The sequence below is a fragment of the Engraulis encrasicolus genome, chromosome 24, assembly GCF_034702125.1.
Source record: "Engraulis encrasicolus isolate BLACKSEA-1 chromosome 24, IST_EnEncr_1.0, whole genome shotgun sequence".
Taxonomy (NCBI): domain Eukaryota; kingdom Metazoa; phylum Chordata; class Actinopteri; order Clupeiformes; family Engraulidae; genus Engraulis; species Engraulis encrasicolus.
The window spans coordinates 19,566,730-19,590,733 of record NC_085880.1 but is presented as its reverse complement, the minus strand read 5'-3'; the positions used below and the strand labels follow the sequence as shown (position 1 = coordinate 19,590,733).

General features: G+C 44.2%; 1 protein-coding gene across 1 annotated transcript; it reads right to left on the bottom strand.

Annotated features, from left to right (window-relative positions):
- Positions 1-1,969: 1,969 nt before the first annotated feature.
- On the bottom strand, positions 1,970-21,528 carry LOC134441717 (reticulon-4-like). Its single transcript, XM_063192106.1, has 11 exons — positions 20,535-21,528; positions 18,067-18,120; positions 15,752-17,275; positions 12,590-12,654; positions 11,968-12,187; positions 9,646-9,853; positions 7,519-7,657; positions 5,380-5,449; positions 5,103-5,149; positions 4,760-4,818; positions 1,970-3,705 (listed from the first exon to the last, which is right to left on the bottom strand). The coding sequence occupies exons 1-11, from the start codon at positions 21,265-21,267 to the stop codon at positions 3,663-3,665; spliced, it is 3,162 nt and encodes a 1,053-aa protein (XP_063048176.1). The 5' UTR covers positions 21,268-21,528; the 3' UTR covers positions 1,970-3,662.
- Positions 21,529-24,004: the final 2,476 nt, after the last annotated feature.

Below are 24,004 nucleotides of genomic sequence, written 5' to 3'. Positions count from 1 at the left end.
TTTAAAGAAATGTTGCTCAGTGCATGGCTTTATTTTTTAAATCTGAGTAAACATGTTAAAAAGAATGAAACTGGATTTCACGGAATGAATGAATGACACATCATAGTTTTGCTTTTTATACCAAATATCATAAAACCATGAATGTGAGGTCTGTGTCTAAATGTGCTATATATATATATGAACTAAATAAACAAGACCAGAATGTTTACAAACAATCCTCATGCTGATTTCTTTAGTGTTGCAAAGGAAAGTTGGGAAAAGACAGAATGACATACCATAGGAAGTTTTCCCAGATGTTTAAATCATAGTAGTTCATGATGAAATAGCGATGCCTATGCTATGCAGCGCACAGCATAGGCCAGTTTGATGCATTCTGGTTAGAATTCTCCGGAATATTCTAACCGGAATGCATCAAACTGGTAATGTGCGCATGTGTGCTGCATAGCAAAGGCATCACTGCTTCATCATGAATGAACCCAGAAGTACACTCCCCCGGCCACTTTTTAGGCACTTATTAGGCACACTTTCACAACTGCTTACAACTGCTCATTGAAGCAAGTTTCTAACCCACCAGTCGCATGGCAGGAACTCAATCCATTTAGGCTTGTAGACATAATCAAGACCATCAGCTGCAATGCAAACCGAACCTGCCTTGTATCAGTTGATATGGCGGAGCTATAGGCAGGGCGAGCAGGGCATTTGCCCTTGGACCCAGGGCATTCTTGTATTGGTGGTGGTGGGGGCCCTTTTATGACCTTGGTAGGCCACATGGGGGGCCCTGTAAGTGTTTTGCCCTGTGGCCCTGTGTGCAATTATTCTGCCATAGGGTCTAGGTCTAGGGATATTTTCTTGGCACACTTAGGGCCCCTAGTACCAATTCAGCAATGCCACAGCCTACCTGAATATTACTGCTTGCATTTAACCCCTTAGTGCAGAGCCTATGTTATAACCTTATAAAACTGTAACGGCTATGCATTAATCTGTAATGTCATAGCAATGTGCTTATGATGCAGTTGAGTATTTTCAGCAAATATTGAATAGGCCCGCCTGTGACCCCATCTGCGCTTAGAGGCTAGAGCATTTCTGAAGGCAAATGCGAGTTCAACCTGGTACTAACACATTTCATGGGGGTGATGATTTTCCAAAAGTGAAAAATTGCAGAATTGTGACAAGATGCAACATTGAAAAAATAATTTGTTGTGTTAAATACAATTTTGAATATTGTTAATACTCCTTTTTATAGTTGGTAGACATGTTATCCGACCTTAACTCCTTGCTAGTAATTACAACACTACGTAAATGTTCCTTCTGGGGGTGGGGACATAGCAACCTGTACCCCAGGGCACCCAGGTCCTGACACCAGACCTCCCACTGGTCCGACTCCCCCAGGACTGCGGCTGTTACAGCTCTGTGACACTAGTAAGAACAAGTTGTCTATTCAAGGAAAAGTTTCACAACATGAGAATACCATCCAGGGTTTCAGTATAAACTGCCAGACACAAAATCGCAGGCTTCTAGTAACGCTTGCATGGTTTCTACATGACTTGTCAGATGTAGCTCAGAACCTATTGACAAAAAGTGTGAAGATAAACACACTGAACAGAACCTGAAGCTTGGCAAGGTAAGGGGTATTAAGAGCGGAACTCAGGGCACATGGTAGACCTCCGAATACATTTCAGTACTTCAATTCCTGGTACTGTAAAGTCGAAAGACTCTCACATCAACAAGTAATTAAATGCTATCGGATTACATTATTTTAATGTAGTGTTGCCCATATTCACAATGACACCTTTCAAGAGGTCAACCTTTGATAAGCTTAGTATGTTATTAAAATGAACATTACAAGGTTTAGGGATTTTGGGTTGGGTGGTTTTATTATCATGTTTGCACCCATCTACAAGGGATTGGTCTGATCAGTAACCCAAGCACTTAGAACAAGCCCCTTAATGACACAAGTGGACAACAAAGCTTTCCTCTAGAAGCTTTATTGATACTTGTTTACATTTCACAATGCATTCCACAGACAAATTCTCATTAGAGTTCATAACAACTGTATGAAGAATCATTCACAATTAATAACGTTACTTGCATAACAAACAATGCTTTGAATTTTCCAAGTTTACATTAGTCTGCAGCTTTTAGATATTGGGTCCACAGATAGACAGCATATATATAGTTATTGTAAATTAAAAGTCAGTCTGTAAACGTGTTCCTTCTGAGTTTAACTAGGCAGCTGCAATGGGATGAAATGATGGCTTAGTCAATGCAAGGGTTTTTTTTTCTTCTGGCAAAAGGTCTAAAGGGCGTCTAGAGATACTCAAGCATGGTGTGGTATGAAGCAACTTGATGTGGCTAAAGTCACGAGCCACAGTCAAGACCTAGGGCCTATACTAAGAAGCTGGTTCAGGAGTAAACCACGTTAAGTTAAGAGGTAAATCATCTAATAGAAGAAGAGTCTGGAGTCCTCACTCCAGGCTCTTCTATTAGGTGATTTAACCTGGACCAGGAGTAAACGTAACCTGTTTTACTCCTGAAGCAGCTTCTTAGTAGAGGCCCCCAGAGAGCAGTGTGAACCTCTACGGCAAACGGGTGTCAGACGTGGCCGTCACTTGGAGAAGAAAGCATATATGACTAGAGACAATTGGATGACGAGTTAAGTTAAGTTAAGCTGGACCTTCAAAAGTCCTTCGACAGTGCCATGACTCGCAGGCCGGTGCTGAGGCCTGAACGCGTTGCGCGCCATAGCGTTATGCACAAATGTGGACTTCAAAAACACCGTTCTCACATCGTGCTCAGCCATCACAAACAATAAAAAAAGAAGCCGGGACTGGGTGATGCACTTCAAAAACTCAAGTTTGTTGTATAATCAGTTGCACTCAAAAATAAAAATAAAAAGCCAGCCAAAATTTGATAAGCATATGGTTTGTCTCTAGACATATATTATTATAATGCATGTCTGGCCTTGTCGGGCCACTATACAGTCAATCAAGAAAACAGGAAAAATCACAAGATCACTAAACCATACCAAAAGCATATGGACAAATGCTCAGTACTTGCCATCATGGTACCATTCATCCCTTCCTCTTAAAAAAAGATGAAAAAAGAAAAGATAAAACACTAAATTGTGAGACACTACAAAAAAAGAGAGAGAGCGAGAAAGCGAAAGAGAGACAAAGAGAGAGAGAGAGAATGAACCGGCTCATACACACCACCAGGACAGTTTAAAGTGAAACATACTCCTTTTGACAATGAGAAGGGACTTCCTCGATTTCATCAGACACTAGCGTCATGTTTATTTCTTTGTCTTCTGATAAATAAGGAATTTCATGTAGTTTCATTTACAAATGGCTACACTGATGAACTAGTGTTAAAAACCAAAAAAGAAAAAAAAAGAAAGAAAAAAAAAAAGGAAAGAAAACCCCCCCAAGTGAGTCCTGGCTTGTTTTATTTATTTTCCACAGGGCGTCAGGAATCTCTTCGTGGTGGAAAACACTTGAGAGAACAACAGTGATGAGGAGGGCTTCAGATCCCCCGCCACACCCCCAACACTTCCTCCAATCTCACACACACACAGTCTCAGGAGCAGCTGGCAGCGCCTCGTGCCCCACTCCACTCCACTCCACACTACTCCACTCCACTCCGCTCCGCATGCCATGTCACCTTCACTCTGCCTTCTTCTTCAAGCCAGGGACTTTCGCCTGAACCCTGCACAAGCACAAACCACACACACAACCACGTCAGCATAAACAATACAAACCACACACACACACACAACCACATCAGCATTAACAATACAAACCACACTAGGATACGGGCCACATACACCTTCACCGCAATAACGAGACATCTTCAACAAGAGGGTATAAAAGTGAAGTTTTAAATAGGTCGCCTACTAGTTGTGTTTGCCCATGTCAGGATGATGGTCATGGGAAGCGCAGCACCACACATGCTCACCATGCCATTTGCTCACCATTTTGCTATGAGGGGGCACCAGGGTGTTCACCACCATGGAAGGTGGTAACAGCCCCGACTTTGGGAACCACTGCGTTTCACTTGGTAGACTGAGTGGGAGGGGGGTGTGGGGGCCAGAAAATGTTGTGTTTTAAAGATGCAATTTCCTCCATTCTAATCAATTTTAGGGTGTCGAATGGCAAATCCCATCTGACATCTCACTCCCTCAGATTTTTTATGTACCTTAACAATTTATTTCCATTATTTGGTTTATTGAGTTTGACTTGACACAAATTTCAAGCATTTCACCAAAAATTCATGGTGCATTTTCACAACCTTGAAAACACCAAATTGAAATTCAAGCATTTTCAAGGAATTCAAGCACTAGTGGGAACCCTGCAATAATAAAATAATCCCCAAAGTAATTTTCTAGGGAAAGTCATTTTTTGGACCCCCTAAAGATGCCACTCTTTGCATATGCCATAATCCAAATGTTTACCATTGCAGGATCTAGTCAATCGAAGGTTTACAGGATTCTACCAAGAATGGAAGCATCATCAGGAGAGAATTTGTTCTTTTTTTTTTTTTCAAATAGAAAAAAAAAGTTGTGTAAAAACACGAGTTGAGCGATAAGCATCTTCAGTATTAGTGGCTTTGTGTGAGCTCACATGACAAGCATGGGAAGAGCTCCACTGCAGCGGATACATGTGCCAAATAAATACAGTACAAGGGCCTTTTCTTAGCAAAGGATACGCCTTCCGTGGACTTTTCATTGTAAAATAATGGCAACAAATAAAGGTTTACTTACTTTCCAACAACATCTTTGATCTGGTTGTTAATCATAGCCAACTGCTGATCAATTTGTGTCTGCAGAAGGAGAAAGCATATTTAAGCATGTTTAAATAAACAAGCATGTTTAATAACATAAAATAAACATAACATGTCTAAAATGTGTCATTGTCCCAAGTTTTCTGCCATTTTGTCTCTTGTGGATCTCTTGAGCACTATACTAAGTTAAGTACTAAAGCCCTAAACAGAACTTTCCGAGTGATAGCCGATTGCTAACAGAACATCCAGAGTGATTGTGGTGTGAATCTAGGCAATTTGCTGAAACGTCATGTGCATAGGCTATATGATTTAATTGGGCTTACCTGGTGCTTTTCGTATACAATTGGACAACTGAATGCCGCAATCAGACCTAAAGGAAAATAAGAATAATTAGAATAATCACATTCACAAAACCACTCTCTTACAAGTTAAAAGAAAAACAAACAATCTCAGTGTAACCCTTGACTGAGGCAAGCTATGAAATTCATCACTGATTCAGTTGCAATGGATGTTTCCAGTAGGTCAAAGGTTTACAGGCCTATACTGTATAAACACCAGACTTTTTAAACATTGTAAAATGGCGTTTAAGAGGCTTCTTACCCAGGATGAGCAGGGTAAGTCCATTGAACAAGGCACCAACGTAGGTCAGGATCCACATAAAGACGGCAAACTGCGAAGAAATGAGACAGCAATTTAGTACATGTATGAAAAGTGCAATTTTCCCAGTCATAATGATTACTCAGAATTTGATGGTGGTGGTGAGTATTCATGAAAAAGGTAACATTAGTAAATGGGCAGCATGAATTCTGGAAATTAACGACTACAGTGCACCTTTAATGCTTTATTTAATGATTTTTAAGAAGGCCTAGGTTGGACAGGTCACATTTTGTTCATTTTCACGACATTATTCTCATTCCTCACGTGTGTCACAAATGGAACCCCTGAAAAAGATATTCCAAAAAAGTATTCCTTACAAGACTAGCCAATCAGTGCCCAGCTTTTCTGCAGGGGCTCCCGTGATTGGCTCTTCTATTCCTATCAGAGGGTGTGTTGGCCAGCTGCCAGAGCCTTGCCTGGTGCCTTGCCGGGCGCCTGCTGTGGCCCAATGAGGAGGCTTGGTGGGGCTGTGTGCTGGAGGTGCTGACAGGTATTCCACCAGAACACAGAAGCCAACAGCTGCACTTTTCTATAGGGCCAAGCCCCTCTCCATGTCTGCCTGCTCCCACTCCACCTCCCCTCCCCTTGCTGTAAAACTACAGCACTGCTCAGCATGGACTCGGGAAAAGACTACAGCCAGTGTGACTTGTTTGTAGGTAAAAAAAAATCTATTCAAGGAATTCTTGAACTCATTCTTTAGTGATAAAAAACGTGAAGAACTCGATGTCAAAGCATCAATTCTGATGGCTAAGTGGCTGAATTGAAATTGCTGATGTCTAAGTGGCCATATTGAAACTGCTGACACCCAAGTGGCCATATTCACAAGTCAGAGTGTCGTCACAATGACCAGGGGTGATAGTGAAAAAAAATTCTGGACCTGAACTTTTTCCACTGCTCTAACGACGACGACAAGATACTGCATAGTGACGTAACATAGGCCTATTTTGACACATTATTCAAACATTTAATAGCCTGTGTATGACCATTATTCAAGACTGACAGTAGAAGAGAACCCTGAACCTGTAACACTTTCTGAGATAAGAATAACCTAATAACGACTAATTATTATCAATGTTTTTATTTTTGCAAACTCCGTCAAGCCTGAAATCAGGCATGGAGCCTGAATACTATCAGCCCTGAATGACGGATCTGCGATGTGACCCTTAGCTGAAATAAGATAAGAGTATGCCTCCGGTAGCTTCAGAACAGCAGGTAGCGAGTCACCCACACGGCAACCAAAAGGCACATTATGAAATCCATGCGCCATTTAAATATTTTCTTTTTGGAACTTAAGGCATTCGTACATGACATCCGTCTCAAATTCCTATCTTAAAGCGATACCATACCATTTCTGGAAATAAGCCCATTCTTCACCTCCCTTTGAGTTAAATATTTGACCTTTACCTTACTCCCGTGTTTCCAGTTGTAGTCTAGCAACACAAATTCTACCGCCAAGCTAGCAATTATCACTGAATTAAGCGGCTAGCTGGTCCCATAAGATTCATGATGGTTGCTAGCATGGAAATAGAAGTAACCTCATCAGAAAACAATGGCTAGAATTTATTTTAATTTGATTAAAGAATCCCCATTATCTTATGCCATAGCAGTTTGCTAGTCTTCCTGGGGTCCAAATTCCAAATACATGTCACACATCACATTTCAGATTAATAACCATACAAATGAACATGCCTTGGAAGAATGGGAGAAAAGTAAAACTCAATTATTTAACTCCAGGGGAGGTGTAAAATTAGCTTATTTCCAGAAATTGTACAATATTGCTTTAACAAAAATCCTTTTGGTGGGTAGATTGTGTGAAGCGTGTTTGCAGTGTGATCGGACGTCCTTCCAGGGTTGCCAGATGAGATTGAAAATTTCCAGCCCAAATAACGCTCAAAACCTTGCCTGGAAGCAATAAAGCCTGCCCAATTTGAACTAAATTCTATTGATTTCTATGGCCATAAATATGCAGGAAAAACCCACCAAAATGCCCTTTTTACCCATATTTCCCTGCAGACGGCCATCCTAAGCAGCCCCAATTGGGCAGGAAACCACCCAATCTGGCACCACTACGCCCTTCCTCACCTTCAGAGAGTCTACCAGGTCCTCCACCAGGAAGAGTCGTCGCAGCTCAATAATGACACCATTGAGTTTGCCCAGAGCTGAGTCGCTGTACTTGTTGACGAGTTCCTCAGACAGTGCCATATCCTTCTCCAGGTAAGCTCTGCACAGGGAAAACAATAAGGGGTGGGGGGTGTTAAGAGATGGTGTCCAAGATGTCATTATAAGACATTGGGGTCATTTGATGTTTTTACTAGCAGACGTCGGGCTAATAGTACTATTGTACAAATAGCAGTGGCTAATAGCACTATTGTACAAATTAAAAGATTTTTTGTTTTTACGAGATTATCTAAAAAGCATGTTCACTGCTTGTAACTGCATATTAATTTCCAATTATCAATTAACTAACTTAATAAATAAAAGCGTGGCAATAGCTGTGGTTGTACCGCCTGTCGTCTGCTACTAAAAACATCAATGACCTATTGGCACACAACAAACCTTTTCTTTGACAAAAAACAAACCCAATTCTTTCGGTATTGCAAAAGAAAAAGTGCATGTGCTGATTAATGTGAAGGAGAATGAAGGGTTTCGATGAAAAGTGGGAAAATATACAGCTTATCTACAAATGACAGGTCTTAGTCAGTTTGTCAGGTGCAGTATTTTTCCACTAACATGTTTAACAATAACATCTATATTTAAATAAATAAATAAATACATAAATAAATAGGCCTGTTCTGCTTACTCAGATGTTTTCTTTGCGTTGCTGTTCAACCAATTCACCGGAAAAACTCCTGTTAAGAGGCCTTAAACAGCTTAAGCCATGACTAAGCACCAATCACTCTCCCCTCTCGGCTAAACCCGGCTAATTTGATCTTAATGACCAGCCGACTGCAAGTCAACGCAAAGTCTCTTCTAGGCTGCCAGGACAAAACGGATGATCTTTTAGTCAAGCTGGGTCTGGGGTGTCCCAGGGTTACACCGCTCTGCTAGCACACCATGGGCTACCGCTACCACCACCACTGCTACCTAACCATAAAACCAACCCTGCTCAATGCCTCATACTCTCGCTCAGTGATCAAATTGGATATAACGTGGTAGACTTAAAGGACCAGTTCAGTCAATTTCAACATGCAGTTGTAATGCTCTCACTACCCTAGACTTGTCAGTACTTGAGGTTTTTTTTCTTTTTCTTCAGCCTTCTCCGAGATCTTGGTCATTGTAATGGGGGCAGCACTTTGTTTACATTTCAAAAAAGCATTTTTATTTCTTTCCAAAAACATTTGAAAGGTTATACAACATCAGCTGACAACTAGCAAACAGCGGTACCTTTTGGGAAAATATTTGGAGTAGGCCTATGTTCATTTTTTAAAAAATGTAAACAAACGCTGCCCCCATTAGAATAGCTCATATGTGTGGAAAGGGCTTAGTAGAAAAATGTGGCATCACCGGGTACTGACAAGTCAAGGGTAGCGTGACCAATACAACAGCATATTGAAATTGACTGAACTGGTCCTTTAATAGTCACAATTCGAGTATACACGTGTGTTACTGGGGTCATCCTACGGCTACGCAGTCCTCCCCTCTAGGCTCGACCTTGCGACCTCACAGCAACTCCCTGACATGGGAGCACAGGTGCAAAACCAGTGTGCTAAAGGCCTGTCCCGATAGCTCAGTGCAGTCGCATCAGTATGAGGCTTCAGGAGAAAGATCTAATAGCCTTCTACTGCTAAACTGCACAAAATTTTGCATTCAGCTGTGGGTAGAAATACAACTAGGTCATCACGCCAACAGTACCATTTGATGTCGGTGGCACTTTTTTTTTTTTTTTAGATGGCATGCATGTTTGCATTAACTTGAAGAGGTTGCTTTGAGTGGTGGGATATCATGTCAAGATATCATGTCATCCCTCAATCAGTGCCATTTGATCTAGCATGACACTGCTTTTCTTTCTCGTTTCCTTTCTTTTTGTTTTTAATTTTTTGTGAAACACATTGAGTTGCACTTGTGTATGAAATGCGCTTTACAAATACATTGGCCTTGCCTTGCCTTGCCTTTTCGATGGCAATAACAAAACTGTCTTTTTGGGGGGTGGGGGGGTGCGCGCCTGCCTACGTGTATGCATGAGCGCGCACGTGTGTGTGCTTCACTCACTTGAATGGGTGTCCCTCGTCGGACTTCTGGATAGCCTGCATGACCCCCTTGTATATTCTGAAGGTGACGGTGACGGAGAGCAGGGCGAGGGCCACGTAGGACAGCACGGTGATGATGCTGCATACTGTCAGGGACAGCAGGAGCAGCATAAACGCCCCAAACACCACGCCTGAGGTCTTCACATCACGCCAGTACAGGAGGTCCACCACTGTAGAGGAGGAGAGGAGAGGGGAGAAGGGAGGAGGGGAGGACAGGACAGGAGAGGGGAGAGGAGAGGACAGGACAGGAGAGGGGAGAAGAGAGGACAGGACAGGAGAGAGGAGAGGGGTGGAGAGGAGGGCAGAGGAGAGGGGAAATGCAGAGGAGGAGGAGGAGGAGAGCAAGAAAAAAGGAGCACATAGGAGGAGAAAAGAGGAGAGGAGAGGAAACAGAGGAGGAGGAGAATAACAAAAGAGAATACAGGAGAAGAAGAGAGGTGGAGAGGTCAATTAGATGCATTTCCCAAAAGGAGACAGAGAGAGACACACAGCCCTCTGCACCTGGCAGGAGTTCGTTACTTCACTTCCGGACCAGAGCGAGGGGATATGTGATGCGCTGTGAAGCATGACCACCATAACCAACTGCCAGAGAAACAGTTACACTCGAAACAGAAACAGGGAAATGATGAGAGGGGTCGCACTGATGGGATGGATGAAGAAGTGTAACGAAATTGTGCAAGTAGGGGGATCAAATGAAAAACAGGATGAAAACTGCTCTTTAAGGCATGGCAAAGGATTACAATGAAAAAAACAAAAAACAAAATTAAAGCTCAAGATTGCACTGTGATAATGAATACAACAAATAAAGTGCTGATTCCCTGCAGCTGACAGCGAAAAGCTCTACATGGAGGCTGTGCCTTGCTGACAGGTAGCAAGAAAGCTAACTACAAGGGAATCTATTTTCACCAACTGCACAAGATATAGTGTAGGATAATGAATAGAATTCCCTTTATACATCAAAACTACCCCCAAAAGGGCTGGTTCCCTGCGTGTTTTCAGACCGGCGGCGACAGAGCCACACACCATATCAGTACAGCTCAGCACTTATTACAACAGTCAAAGGTAATCCCTTGGTGTCCCCGTCAGCTGACGCAGGCGAGACACTGCGCTCGAATAGCACGCATTGAAGTGCTCACTACCAGAATAGCACACAGGGCCCGGAGGGTTAATCCGCACAACACTCGATTTCAGCCCGGTGAGGCCTTTACAGCCAGAGTCCCCTTCCATAAAGCACATTCAGAAGCTACCACAAAGTAAGGACCTAGGTTTGTGTAGTACAGTTGGGGTACACTACACACAGATGACCACGTTCGAGTTTCAGCTGCAATTCCTTACAGGTCAATCTAGATTTAGAACTGACATTTTTAAACGAGCTGAGGTTCAGCAGTCGGAAACATCTATGATGACATGCTCGAAATTCCTTTCAGGAGCAATGCGTCAACTTGAGAAAATCACATTGTGCGACACTGTGGTGTACAAGTTAACCAGCTATGAGATTGCTCTCTTTTCAGCACCGGTTTAGCAATATGTTCCTCAAATATGTTTACACCCATTTTGTTCAAAAAAATGTCCCTCCTGACACCGGAAAGTCAAGCCTTGACAAATTATTTTCACAACAGTATTGTATTTTGCTATGCGGATTCTATGCAATTTATTTCTGTTCACAACGCCTCTACCCAACCGTCATTTTTTCTCCTTATATAGATACTCATCACCAGAGCTAGAACTAGCGCTATAATGCATGCCTCTGTTGCAGACAGATCAGGACGATAGTTTGGTTTAGTCGCTATTGTGAATATTTTTCGACATAGACATGCAATGGACTGGCACGAGCCCACTTGGTAATTACCAACGCAGTTGTAACTACATAAGGTAAGCACGAAATATCAGATGGAATAATCTAAAAATAGCCCACACATAATGAAACAAACTGACATCATCCAATTACACGACATGGTCAAACTGCCATCCACCACGAATATTTATCTTTACAACGACGTTTCTCTTGCAGTAAATATTGCGAACTGGTTCCACTTGACATCCCCTGGCTTGTTTGCAGTCCGCCCATCCTCCTAGCTAAGCCTATGGAGCTAGACTGCAGACCGCTATGCTAGCCGAGCTACGGACACCAGTCGCACCATAAAATAAACACGGGCTTAATCGCGACACGTACACGAATTCCACGCAATTGCAGCGGTATATTGGATTAAATAAAATCAACGCATGTCGAAAGACAAGATTCTTTAGCCTGTGTGGATAGACCGGGGACAATGAAAGAACTAACCCCGTTTGGCATCCATCTTGCGCGCCTCCAAGCATGCACAGTACCAGCTTTCTGTGTGTAGTTCTAGTGCATGCAGCTCAGTCAGCAGAGCAGGCGGGAGAGGGAGGCACTTCCTGCTGGATTGCCTGCGCTTCTCACTGCGAAGCCAACAGGCACGTAACGGTGGTACCAATTGTAGGCTGACAGTGCGCTTGGTGTTGCAAATGTACCTGTTGTTCAACTAATTTGAGTAATACTAATCAATTAGATGGGCACACACATCATATTGTGTATATACACAATTAAATACAAAACAACTAATCAGGTATTCGTTTGACATGAGGGCAGGTTATGTAATATTTTTTAATTATCCCCTCTTGAAACAATGGACAGCCCACTACCTACAGGGCAGCACTGAATAGTAGGTTATTGCACTGTATTTGACCGTTTGACGTAATCATAGTATGAAAGTATTAGTTAATGCAGAGCCTCAACGTATTTCCGAATGTATTTTCTGATAGAGTTGAGAAACTGTAAAGGCAAGCAACCCCATCAGCACATAGGCTTAGGCTACTGGGGCGAGAGCAGTTTCTTGGACAGAAACTTGACAGGTGTGTAATTGAGTCATGAGGCAAAAATCGACCAAGGGGGGGGACGCCGATTCGCTGATCTCACACTGCGGAGGCAGCTTGATGCCACAGTACCTGGCTGGCAATGACAATTAAAAGGGAAGAGCAGAGATAGTCAATTCCAGCTAAACCAATCAATGACGGAGCCCATACTGTAACTGCTCATTCTTTTACAGCACCTTGATGCAGGGCAGGATATGATATCAGCATGGCAACACAACAGTCATTTTTACGGCCGAGTTTTATGCGGTGGCTTTGTCCGTCGTTTGGCCATAGCCTCTTATCTGTGTTTGGGGAGTGAACCTTCCCCTCAGTGCCCTCTCTGTCACAGTGTGGCAATTACGACTCGCCCACATGTTGCAACTCACTGTTGCACACAATCCCAACAAATGTTGAAAATGAGGCTTGTCGTTGTGATAATCTAGGCAAAGTGGTCCGACCATAAGCTTAGTCAATAAGTGCCCTAGTCTGCCATTATAAATTCAAAGCTCACCTGGCAGAGGCGACACATTTACAGCGCACCCATCACATCTCATGCAAAGATGGGCCATCCAAGTGCCTATCCATATTCAATACGTCCTTCAAAACAAACATCGCCACAGCTGCCTTCTAAGGGCTTTCCCCCTCTCCTCTACACATCAACTGCACAGGAAACTACAGATTCACACATGACTGCACCACAAAACCTTTGGACACCTTGGATGACCAGGTCTGGCCTGAGTAAGGTCCAAAGGTTCAGTTGCCAGGCACTCACAGCAGTCTACAGCACCGACAGCAGAAACCCTGCTGCTGCTACGGCTCATTTCTACCAACCGCAAAATCAACACAAACAACCATGGCATACTGACAGTCTGTCAATCAATCTGCTATATTTTCAAATAACTATCTAGCACTGTAACCGAATCTCAGCAAATAATAAGCAAGCAAGCACGCCTGACAATCAGCACACCATCAATCAACATCACGTCAGCTAATCTCCACCATCTTACTACAGGGGGCCTACGCCACAGTAAAAGACAGAAGTCTGATTATGATATGCCTGTACCCTTCTCTCTCCAGTGAGGTCCGGCAGGCTGACCGTCCGTATTCTCCATGCTTTATTTCTCTGTGCGGGAGGAAAAGCGGGAGCGGTGGGGCTCAGTGGGGCATTCCAAGCCACAGTGTGGAGTGGAGAGCTGGGCTGCTGCAGCGGGTGGGGTGGGGTGGGGCAGGAGCGGGGAACAAGGTGGAGGAGGAGGAGGAGGAAGAGGAGGAGGGAACCAAGGCTCCTACAAGTGAGTCTGTTGCAGCGCTCCCTCCCCCTTGATCTCCCTTCATCTACCTCTCACGTTCTTTCTCCATCTCTCTCTCTCTCTCTCTTCCTACCCTCCACCCCCTCTCTTCACATCCCTCTCTCCCTCCCTCCCTCTCTCTGCGCGTCTCTCCCCCCTCCCCTCCTGTCTCAGGCTGCAGGGCTGGGGTCAGCTGACTGTCTGCTGGCTCTGTGGTAGACTACAACACTCTGACGCAGAGACGATAAACTTGCCCACTGCCAACATCTCACTCTGCCACACGCCCCCCTGCTCACACTCCCATTTCTGCTGTTCAGCTCAGCTCCATTGTATGCCTTCACATTCCTCTTGTCAGTCCCTGATGGGTCTTTAAATTTGCATCCCTCTCCTGCATCCTCAAAATCACCAGAAATACTTAATTGCCTGTCTTTATAGATGGGTCTTCTTTATAACATGATGCATGTGGGCCTACTACAGCACCTCAGATAGAGGACGATGCAACATATTTAAAAGTGGAAGACACCAGTGCTTCTATGACAAATTAATCAACCTCAGTAGTATTTCCTTGTCATCGGTCAAATGAGAGTTCTATTGACCGTTCAAACAAGTCAACACATTCTCAGACAGCTGATAAGTCAGCAATCCTCTCTCATGCGCAGAGAGGCTGAGGCACTGGGGGGGGAGGGGGGGGATTTCCAGTAGAAGTGCCTAGTCAGCGTTTGAGTTTCATGGGAGATAGAATGTTTTTTTTGTGTCAAGACAGTGTTTTTGAACTCCCCACTCATAGGCAGTGGGTGTAAAAACCCAGGACAAAAAGTCGTCTTACTGCGTACTAGCTGGTTTGGTGCCACCTGAAGTAAGGCAGCAAGTACAAGGGTCACATTTCTGGGAGCGGCGGCTGACCTGAGATAGCTACCAGTCAGGCTTAAGTCGCAGCGTAGCACTGTCACTGAAAATACTGTGCTTTCTCCAAAAACAGAACAGGCAGATTACGTAAGCTTATCTCAAGTCAAACAGATACAGCGGTGTTTAGTGTTCAGTAGGTGTTGCAATGCTGGAGAAAATTCCCCTGGTTCTGCTGTGCCAACATTACATTGCTTCACAAGGAGCAATTTCTACATTCGGGTGAAGATTCATTGTAATTGGTCATATACAGTATTAAAAGTAATGACGCATCAATACCACAGATGTTTCTCTCTATAAAATAATTAAATGTCTATGATGGGCTAAGAAATTGTGGTCTTAAATTATATCCTCGTTTTAGATAATGACCCCATACGTCAAATATCACAGAAACTGAAATATTTTAGAGCGATGAAAGGTCTTCTTTACTAAATATTTTTAAATGTGAATCATGTAACTAATTTACTCTGACAAATACTGTTAATACAAAGCCTAATGTTGAGTGTTCACATCTGAATTGATCATGTTCTCGAGCTGAAAAGAAAAAGGGATTAAGGAAATGAGATGATGGTGCAAAATAAAATGATCCTAAATTAAATTATTATACTAATTTAAGTTAGTAGCATGCATGTCATTGTTCACACACACACAAACTTGCATGCACTCATGCAACCTCGAACACAAATGCACAAATGCACACACACACACACACACACACACACACACACACACACACACACACACACACACACACACACACACACACACACACACACACACACACACACACACACACACACACACACACACACACACACACACACAGTCATCAAAACACAGAAGCTTAATGTGTACATGGCAATGCTGGTGACTTGCATAAACACAAAAGATAAAAAAAAAATGAAGAACAGAAAGGGGAAGAAAAAAGATGGATGGGTCTGGGGATGAACTTAAGTCTTCTGGGAGGATGAAATGATCTACTGTACTGTCCATAGAGTTTACCTGCTCCTGGGGTCAGAACGGGCACCTTCAGGCCGGTCCTCTCCACACTCTTCTTTGCCGTCTCAGTGCTGGGCTGAGGCGGAGGCGGAGTGGGTTTGGAGAGGGACTCGTGGAGGTCTCCCAGTTCAAGACCGGCTTTGCTTCGCTGAGGAGAAGACTTTCCCGACGGGTCCGTGAGGAGGAGGTAAGAGGAGCTCTGACTGGTCGCCGATTCCTTGGATGTTGTTATTGTTGTGGTGGTGGAGGACACGCCTGCGAGGAGATCTTCCTTGTCAAAGCGTGAGGTCGGTTCTTCGCGTGAAGTGAACTCCGGTGTCTTCGAGAACTTGGAGGAATCCAGCGTTTCCAAAAACTCGTCGATTGCACCGCGGGGTGGCCTCTCGACAAACTCGAACTCTTCAGAAGACACCTCCGGCTCGGATGCTTCTTCCATGGCCTCGACGACCTCCTTATTGTCGTCTTTGGGCATCATCTTCACCTTATCGCTTTCCACCTGGAAGCTGGTGGGGTTTTTGGCCATCGCCTCCAGGACCGGGGACAGAGAATCAGCTGAGGCGCACTCGGAGTCGGAATCTTCCTGAACTTTCCTGCTGGGGAAGCTTAAGCACTCAAACTTGTCCGCCACCTTTGCCGTGTCCTTGATGGGTGGGTCCCAATCTCGTTCGTCATCATCCTGCTGCTGCTGCTGCTTCTTGGGCGGCTCTACGGCCGGCGTGTCCTTGGCTTCCTTGACCAGGTCAAAGGCCCCAAAGGTCTCTGTGAGTGGACTTGGAGTGAGCTTCTTCTTCTCTTCTTCTATCTTTGCCTTCTGTTCGGTCTCTTCGGCCATCTCCTTCAGCAGGGAGATCTTGGAATCGAACGCGAATGGGTTGTTGGGTGACAACGCTTTAGGGATGTTTGGAGACTCAGTGACTCGCCTGTGGATAGGGCTGGTGTCTGGGCTTCCCTCAGAGGAGCCCGAGTCAAGCTTGTCTGGGTTAAGAGGAGAAGACTTCAGGATGTCTGGAAGAACAGGTGGCACAACGCCAGGCTCCTCAGCCTCCGCAGTCGTTGTGGAAAACTGCAACGAGGAGCTGAAAGGTGGTATAACTGGCTCAGCGACGGCTGCCGGGGCCGGAGGCATAGACGGAGCAGGAGCCGACTCAAAGGCTTTGCCGAAATTCTGAAACGGAGAGCTGTCCAGCGCATCCCCGTCATGTGCGTACTGGACCAAGTCAGGTGTCGGGCTCTCAGACATCTGGGCTGGCTTACCACCGAAACCGACAGGCTCGTCTTCGAAATGGGAGAGGCCAGTGCTCATGCTGTCGGCCAGGCTGACGCTTTGGAATGGGTTCTTCTGCATGTCAAACTGAAGGTCGTCGTCCGATCCGCCCAACAGGTCCCGTTGAAACGCGGACAGTCCAGATGTCATGTTATCCTTGTTGCCTGAATCCATTGAAACCGTGGTATTATCCTGTGAAGTTAGCAATGAAGGACTCCAGTGCTCTGTTGGATTAGAGGCATTTGAAACATATAGATCAAATAGTTCAAGGGGAGGGGATCAACTGTAAGTGAGAGGGGAAGGAGTGGGTGTGTGGGTTCCTCTGAAGACACCAAGCCATCACTATGGTGATCATATTGCCCTATCTATGGCTCAAATGACTTGAGGAATCCTTTCAGATTCGGAAACATCTGAAAACCTGAGCTACTTAGGCTGCAACCTTTGCAACAACAAAGACTTTGCTTTATTTATTTGGTGTTGTCTGGTTGTATGCAGTTTTTTGTCCCAGTACTGTGACTATAGCTAAGACACAGTTGTTGATAAAGATTATGGCCACAGACGGTGTAGTCGTGTTTTCCACATGATAACAGTTAGTAAGACAAACAGGTGGATTTTGTGGCAATGTGCTAATTTGTTTTGCAAGACATTGCACTCCCAAATGGCATACCATACATATAAGCTACATTGTCATTCTGTGATGTAGACAGTTTCCAATCGAGCAATAACACTAACAGGCCATTCCTTCACTCTGTCACACTATTGGCTCATCTGGAAATTTGACTACAGGCAAGTGCAAAGTGTGCATCATGCTCTTACTGAACTGTATATAGACTTGCAGCTGACACTGCGGCTGTGTTGTGATAACACCAGGCCCAGGGCATTTCACATGACGACAAAGAAATCATGCGTAACAAATACAAATGCATTTAAAAGTTAGTTAAATTCACAGAAAACACTGCCAGACGACTGACAAGAGCCCAAGTGCGAAACGAGAGAAGGGGGAAATTTAAGATAGCAAAAGACAGTATGTCAGTAAGCAAGAGATAGAACTTGCCAGCAGAGTATTGCATCAGCAGAGGAGGAGCAGGGGCGGCAGGGGCTGGTTCACCTGGAAGAAACACACAGCGGCGACAGCAGAGAGAGAGAGAGAGAGAGAGAGAGAGAAAGAAAGAAAATGATGAGGAGGGAAAAGAATATTAAAAGGAGGAAAGTAGAAAGCAGTAATATGATTTACATACTGTAGCATAAATTACACAGAGTCAGGAAAGACAGGAAGACCCCAAGACATACATACCATTTTATCTCTCTGGACAACAAATTTGCATTGCTTACTCAAATACACCATACATTAATTTAGGAATGTAGCCCAGAGGTAAATTGACAACAAAAATAATATTGGCTTGGTTTACATAAGTAACAGAAAATCACTTGCAGCTAGAGCACATTACACACAGCACATACAAATGTAATGTCTCCTATTAAAACCTAATTGTATTCATTTCCTATCATTAGAGGGAGTGTGTTTCAGATCAATGGGATGAATGAGACATTCAACAAAGACGGAGCACAAAGAGTGGCTTGGAAATTCAGATTAAAAACTGAATCCAAAACTTGTACAGGTGAATAACATGGATCAAGTTGGGAGACTCACACTACTAAAAAAAAGCCCAGAATAAAAACATGAAATGTGTGTAGCCAAAATTGTAGCATCTTGAATTTAGATATAAATTGGGGTTGGTGTTCATAGAAGAAGTCATGTTCATAGAGCTTCACCTGAGCCCAACATTGAACTTTGATATGGATGAGGTACTAAGGGCCCCAAAATAATATTATTTCATACACCCAAACAATGGCTAGCAACGCCCTTGTCTGAATTACGTTTAGCTTAATGGGAGGGTGATGCTTGCTAGATTTGGTTACAGTCCAAATAAATGGCCTCAAAGAGTCAACAGACAGTCTATTACACCTCCCTTCTGGTGAAACATGGAACTGACAGACATGCATACATGAACATTAGACAAGATTACAATTTTATATCAAGATATTTTCAATTATTCCACAATTAAACCAATTACTCAAAAAATAATTTTAATAATTATACTCTTCTGTCTTGAATGTACAGATATGCTGAATGTCTTTATCCCACCGGTAAAGCCACCCCGGGCCCTTTCAGTCCACAAACCAATGTTTTTCTTTGGGCCATGATCTCATGTGGCTCCGTTGACCACACCCTCACAATCTGCTGCCGTGCAAGTGAAGCTACACCTCGGCCTAGGAGGAGGCTTCGGATCCATCTGACAGCGCCTTCAGGGGCCTTGCATTGTTAGCCAATCTCCGTCAGACTCATTTGTCATCATGAACCCCGCCCTGAATAACAGATCCCGATTTTCCCTCAAGTACAATAACTAATGCTAATGTTAAAAGGACACGCCACTCACATAGAACAGTTTCAATAACGGTTCGGCCATAACCTAAACTTCACCCTCATGTGAATAGAACCACAGCAGGCCAAATAAAGCAACATCACATTTCGCTAATGTGGTTAACCTTAATATCTGCGTTACCATCGAGGACATAAGAAAACATTAAATGCAGTGCAAGTGTCGCAGTGCAAGAAACAATGATGATGGCGGCATGCAACTGACATATTTCGATTAATATCTAAAGCTGATGGGATATGAACATGTTTTGCACTGAACCATATGAAATGTCTTTGTTTCAACATAAGAATAGCTAGCTTGCTAACACCAGACCCGGACACCAAGCATTGCTGCCAAGTCATGAAAAATGTTACCCTTCACCTCACACATCGCATGCAAAAAATAAAACCCACATTCACATATGTTGTGACTTGCCTGAAATGCGATGGTAAGAGGAACTGTAACATTTGCTGTCTGGCTGACAAACGCATTCCAGTGCGGCCCGGCGAAACGTTCAAGCTAGTTCAACGCCTTTGCTTTGCTATGGCGAATTCAGCCGCACATTGACGCCTCCTGATGTTGGCAAATGAAAACAGGTGGGCCGCATCATCATTTTCATGCCTTGAAGCTCATGCCAAGTGTTATCACCAGCATCAGCACCGTGTAAAAAAAAACCCGAAAATGAAGCACCCAACATGAAAACCATCGACTTTTGTCGCCAGATTAATCTATAACCGTTTATCTGACCTATGTTTGCGGCAGCGAAACGTTATGTCTGCCATGTCAGATCTAGCCATCCCAGTCAAGACATTGCTATGCTATCGTAGCAAGCATGCCAAGTAACAAAACCAATCGCCAATATTTGCTGGCAGTAAATAACGAATTTGCGACAAATGTGCTGAAAATGTGAATCACAATGTACACAATGCAACAAACGTCAAAAGGTGTATTTTAATAGAAGGAATTCTGAAACCACGAAGAAATTAACAATACCACAGCAAACCTAGCTTCCATGAGAGGCATCATCATCTTATGTTAAGCGTTAAGCTTCATCAGTGGTAAGACACAATTACACAGCAATATAATATCTTAGAGTACTTACAAGCTGGTTCTGGCTTTTCCACTTTAGGTTCGGGTGCTGGAGCTGGTTCTTCCACTTTAGGGGGCTCTACAACAACGGGTTCTTCGACTTTAGGTGGTTCCTCTGGTACAGTGACAGGTTCACTAACTACAACAGGCTCTGGCTCTGGCGGTGGGGCTGCTACTACTGGTGGTTCTTTAACAACCACAGGGGGCTCTGGTGCTGGCTCAGGCACATGCGCCTCTACTACTGGCTCAGGTACGGGCTCTGGAACAACAACGGGTTCCGGTACAACAACGGGCTCTGGTGCAGGTTCGGGAACGACGACAGGCTCCGGTTCTGGGACTACAACGGGCTCTGGCACTGGTTCGGGAACGACGACTGGCGCCGGTTCTGGGACTACAACGGGTTCTGGTACAGGTTCGGGAACAACTACAGGCTCCGGTTCTGGTACTACAACTGGCTTTTCCTCTGTTACAGGCTCCTCCGTGTGTGCGGGCGCAGTTGCCTCTACAGTCACCGCCTCCGTGGCATCCTCTGTGGTGCTCGTCACAGGCTCTGGCGGCGCTGTTTCTGGAGGTGCAGGGACGTCCGCAACTGCTGCCGGTGCTTCCTGAGGTACTTCTTTAGGCAACTCGCCATTCTCTGAAACTTTTGCCACTGCCTCTGGCGTTACATCCCCCGTCGCTGGGCTTGCCTCAAGTTTTGGCTGTTCGCTGGGGGTGGTTGAGGAAACTTCTTCAGTGTCTGCCATCTCTTAAAACGTGAACGTTACTTCCCAAATGGCGAGTTGATGGCTAACTGCTCCTAATCCCAGAGAACAGAACGACCGACTTCTCTTTTTGTAGGTCTGCTAAGACTTGTGCTCCCAACAAAAAGAGAAGTGCGCCACGAGCACCTTGCACCACGGAGCAGCTGAGAGGTAGCTGCTGAGGGACCGAGTTGGAAGCTAATACTGCAGAATATTGAAATACAAGCAAGAATTTCGCGACCAATTACTGACCACGACAACGGAGTGATATCATGTGTGACCAATGTGTTTAAGGAGAGAGTAACTGGCCACCGCCTACGGTAAGTTTTTTTTGCCTGTCGTCCCCTCCCCTTTCTCAAACCCTGGTTTCCGAAGTAAGTATGGGTGATGGGGGCAGGGTATGACATAACTTTATGTAGGTAGGAGGCAAAGTTCATTGTACAGACAGCTCTTATGCAATATTGCAGCACGTTAGTGTAGTTGTCTTTCAGGGTGACACTGGAATTGTGTTTGTTTAGGTAAAAGTGTGGACTGGACTGGAGGCAACGCTTTCAAGTTGTCCAGTCGCAACGAAAGACGTGGTAGAAAATGGAACAAGATGTCGTTGTGACACGATAGTGGATCATTTTCTGGAGTTTAAAAAGCAAAACGGGTACCCTTTAACTTTGTTACTAGTAGCCAGTTTTGCCTGTTTCCACTGTTGCACGAACACCATTTGTTCCCCCAATAGTAAATATCTCCCAGCCCCCCATTCTTGTAGGAACTCTTCTGCACTATCCGAAGTAGGACTTACCCTGCCACTCCCACCCAAAGCAACTAGTGGGCTTGAAGTACCCCTCCTCCTCTCCTCTCTCGGATACATGTGTACCTCCCATGCCCACTGCCATAGTTTGTCATGTGGTCGCCATAGAGTTCCATGCTATACATAGCCAACTCTAAAAATAAATGTAAATGTATCTGCCTTCCGTGTACTATTGGTGCGCCAAAGGTCACATGTTAGGCAAAAATGAGGACGAACATGGCAGGTAATATGGCCTTTATAGGAAGCAAATGGCTTTTGGTATTGTATTGGAAGTGATAAGCCAAATGGCATTGGGGGTTTTCCCCCAAATCAAAGACTCACATAAGATACAAGGTATTGTCTCCCTTCAATTAGCTGAGGTAATTGGCACACAAAAAAACAAGTCAATCATTTGTACATCTTGGCCTGTTCACTGTACACTTGCTAACAGTTTTTAAAAAAACCTACTATTGCCCTTTCTTTTGGTCTACCCTTTTCACTCTTCCACGTCCACCCATATGTATGTCTGACATTGTAATGTGCTTAGACTGGCAATTCCTTGTTCCATGGTGGTTAGGTTACTACGACAACCTTGCTCAAGTTACAGCCACATCTGTCAGGAACACATCATGCAAGTAGAGGCCCAGACTTCTTTGCACATTTGGACAGACACCAGCTCTCAAGACACAGTATGAGCTCATTAAGTTACAAAAAAGGCAAAACAAAGAACAGTAGTCAGTGTCATACTGCTTCAAAGACATGTTTAATTACTGTTAAAGTATTTTTCAAAAACAAGTGCCTTTTCATTGGTCATGCCATCTTTCACACCCACTTGTAGCCCATGCATTAACTTGTGCGTTTGTTTGTTTGTTTGTCTTAAAGGAATCCTGTGACATACAAATGCACAATAGTCATTCTTGATGTAGTCATAACATGACGCATGTGTGTGATACATATGTTGCATTGCAGCAACAACAGTTTTGTGTAAATGTATTGTGCAATATAAATTGTAAATGTTAATTCACGATAAGCAATAAAACAATATTGAGCTTTGATGTTTTGCGAGTTTGGACTGCTAATCTACCATAGGTACTGTTCTGTGCATGCTTGGCTTTAACAGCCATTGACACCAGCCTGAAATAGAGCTGTCGAGGTATTTCCCAGTCAGTCAATAACACCCTATAGCTACACAAACCAACAGTATCTACTTTCAGGAGCACGGGTGAGAAAGGGAGTGAGAGAGTGGGTTAAAAGTGAGAGTAGAAGACGGAAGGAACTATGAGTGTGAATGAAGAGGAATAACAAGACAGTGAGCACCAGACTTACTAGATTCTATTACTAAGCATTATATGGATCTACCATGACTACCAGCAACTACCAGGTGCTGGGTGTTAGCAATATGGTGGTCCACCCTTTTATTCGTCAATTTCTGAACCTTGATCCCTGTGAACAAAGACACATAACACCATTTTACCATTTACAAATAATAGGGTAAACCCTGGGTGAGCCTGGTCTTATGCCATATCATGGTGGTGTGTAATGTACAGTATAGGGAGGGGAATGATAATTGAGCGTAAGTGTGCGGATGGCTAATACCAGGCAAGGTAATACCATGAAATATTTGTTTTAGTAGTATTTTTGAGATTGAACCATCTGTGAACAGATACAAAGACCCCGGAAGTATAATACGTAGTGCAGCATCTCAAACGAGACCTACATGCATTCTGCGTAACACATGGTTTGGGGACTGCAACTGAGAGGGAATGTGAGCGCTGGCCTGGATCTCTCCTTTGGCCGACTTTAACGGGTCGAGTTTGCAGCCCCTGCGCAGCAGCGCAGCTTGTTGTCTGGGCATGCGGTTCCGCCAGCCTCAGATATGGGGCCTGCTGAAAAAACTGGGCTAAGATAAGCGGCCCGAAAAAGCAACCGCTCCATCTGCTGAAGCTCTCCGCTATGACA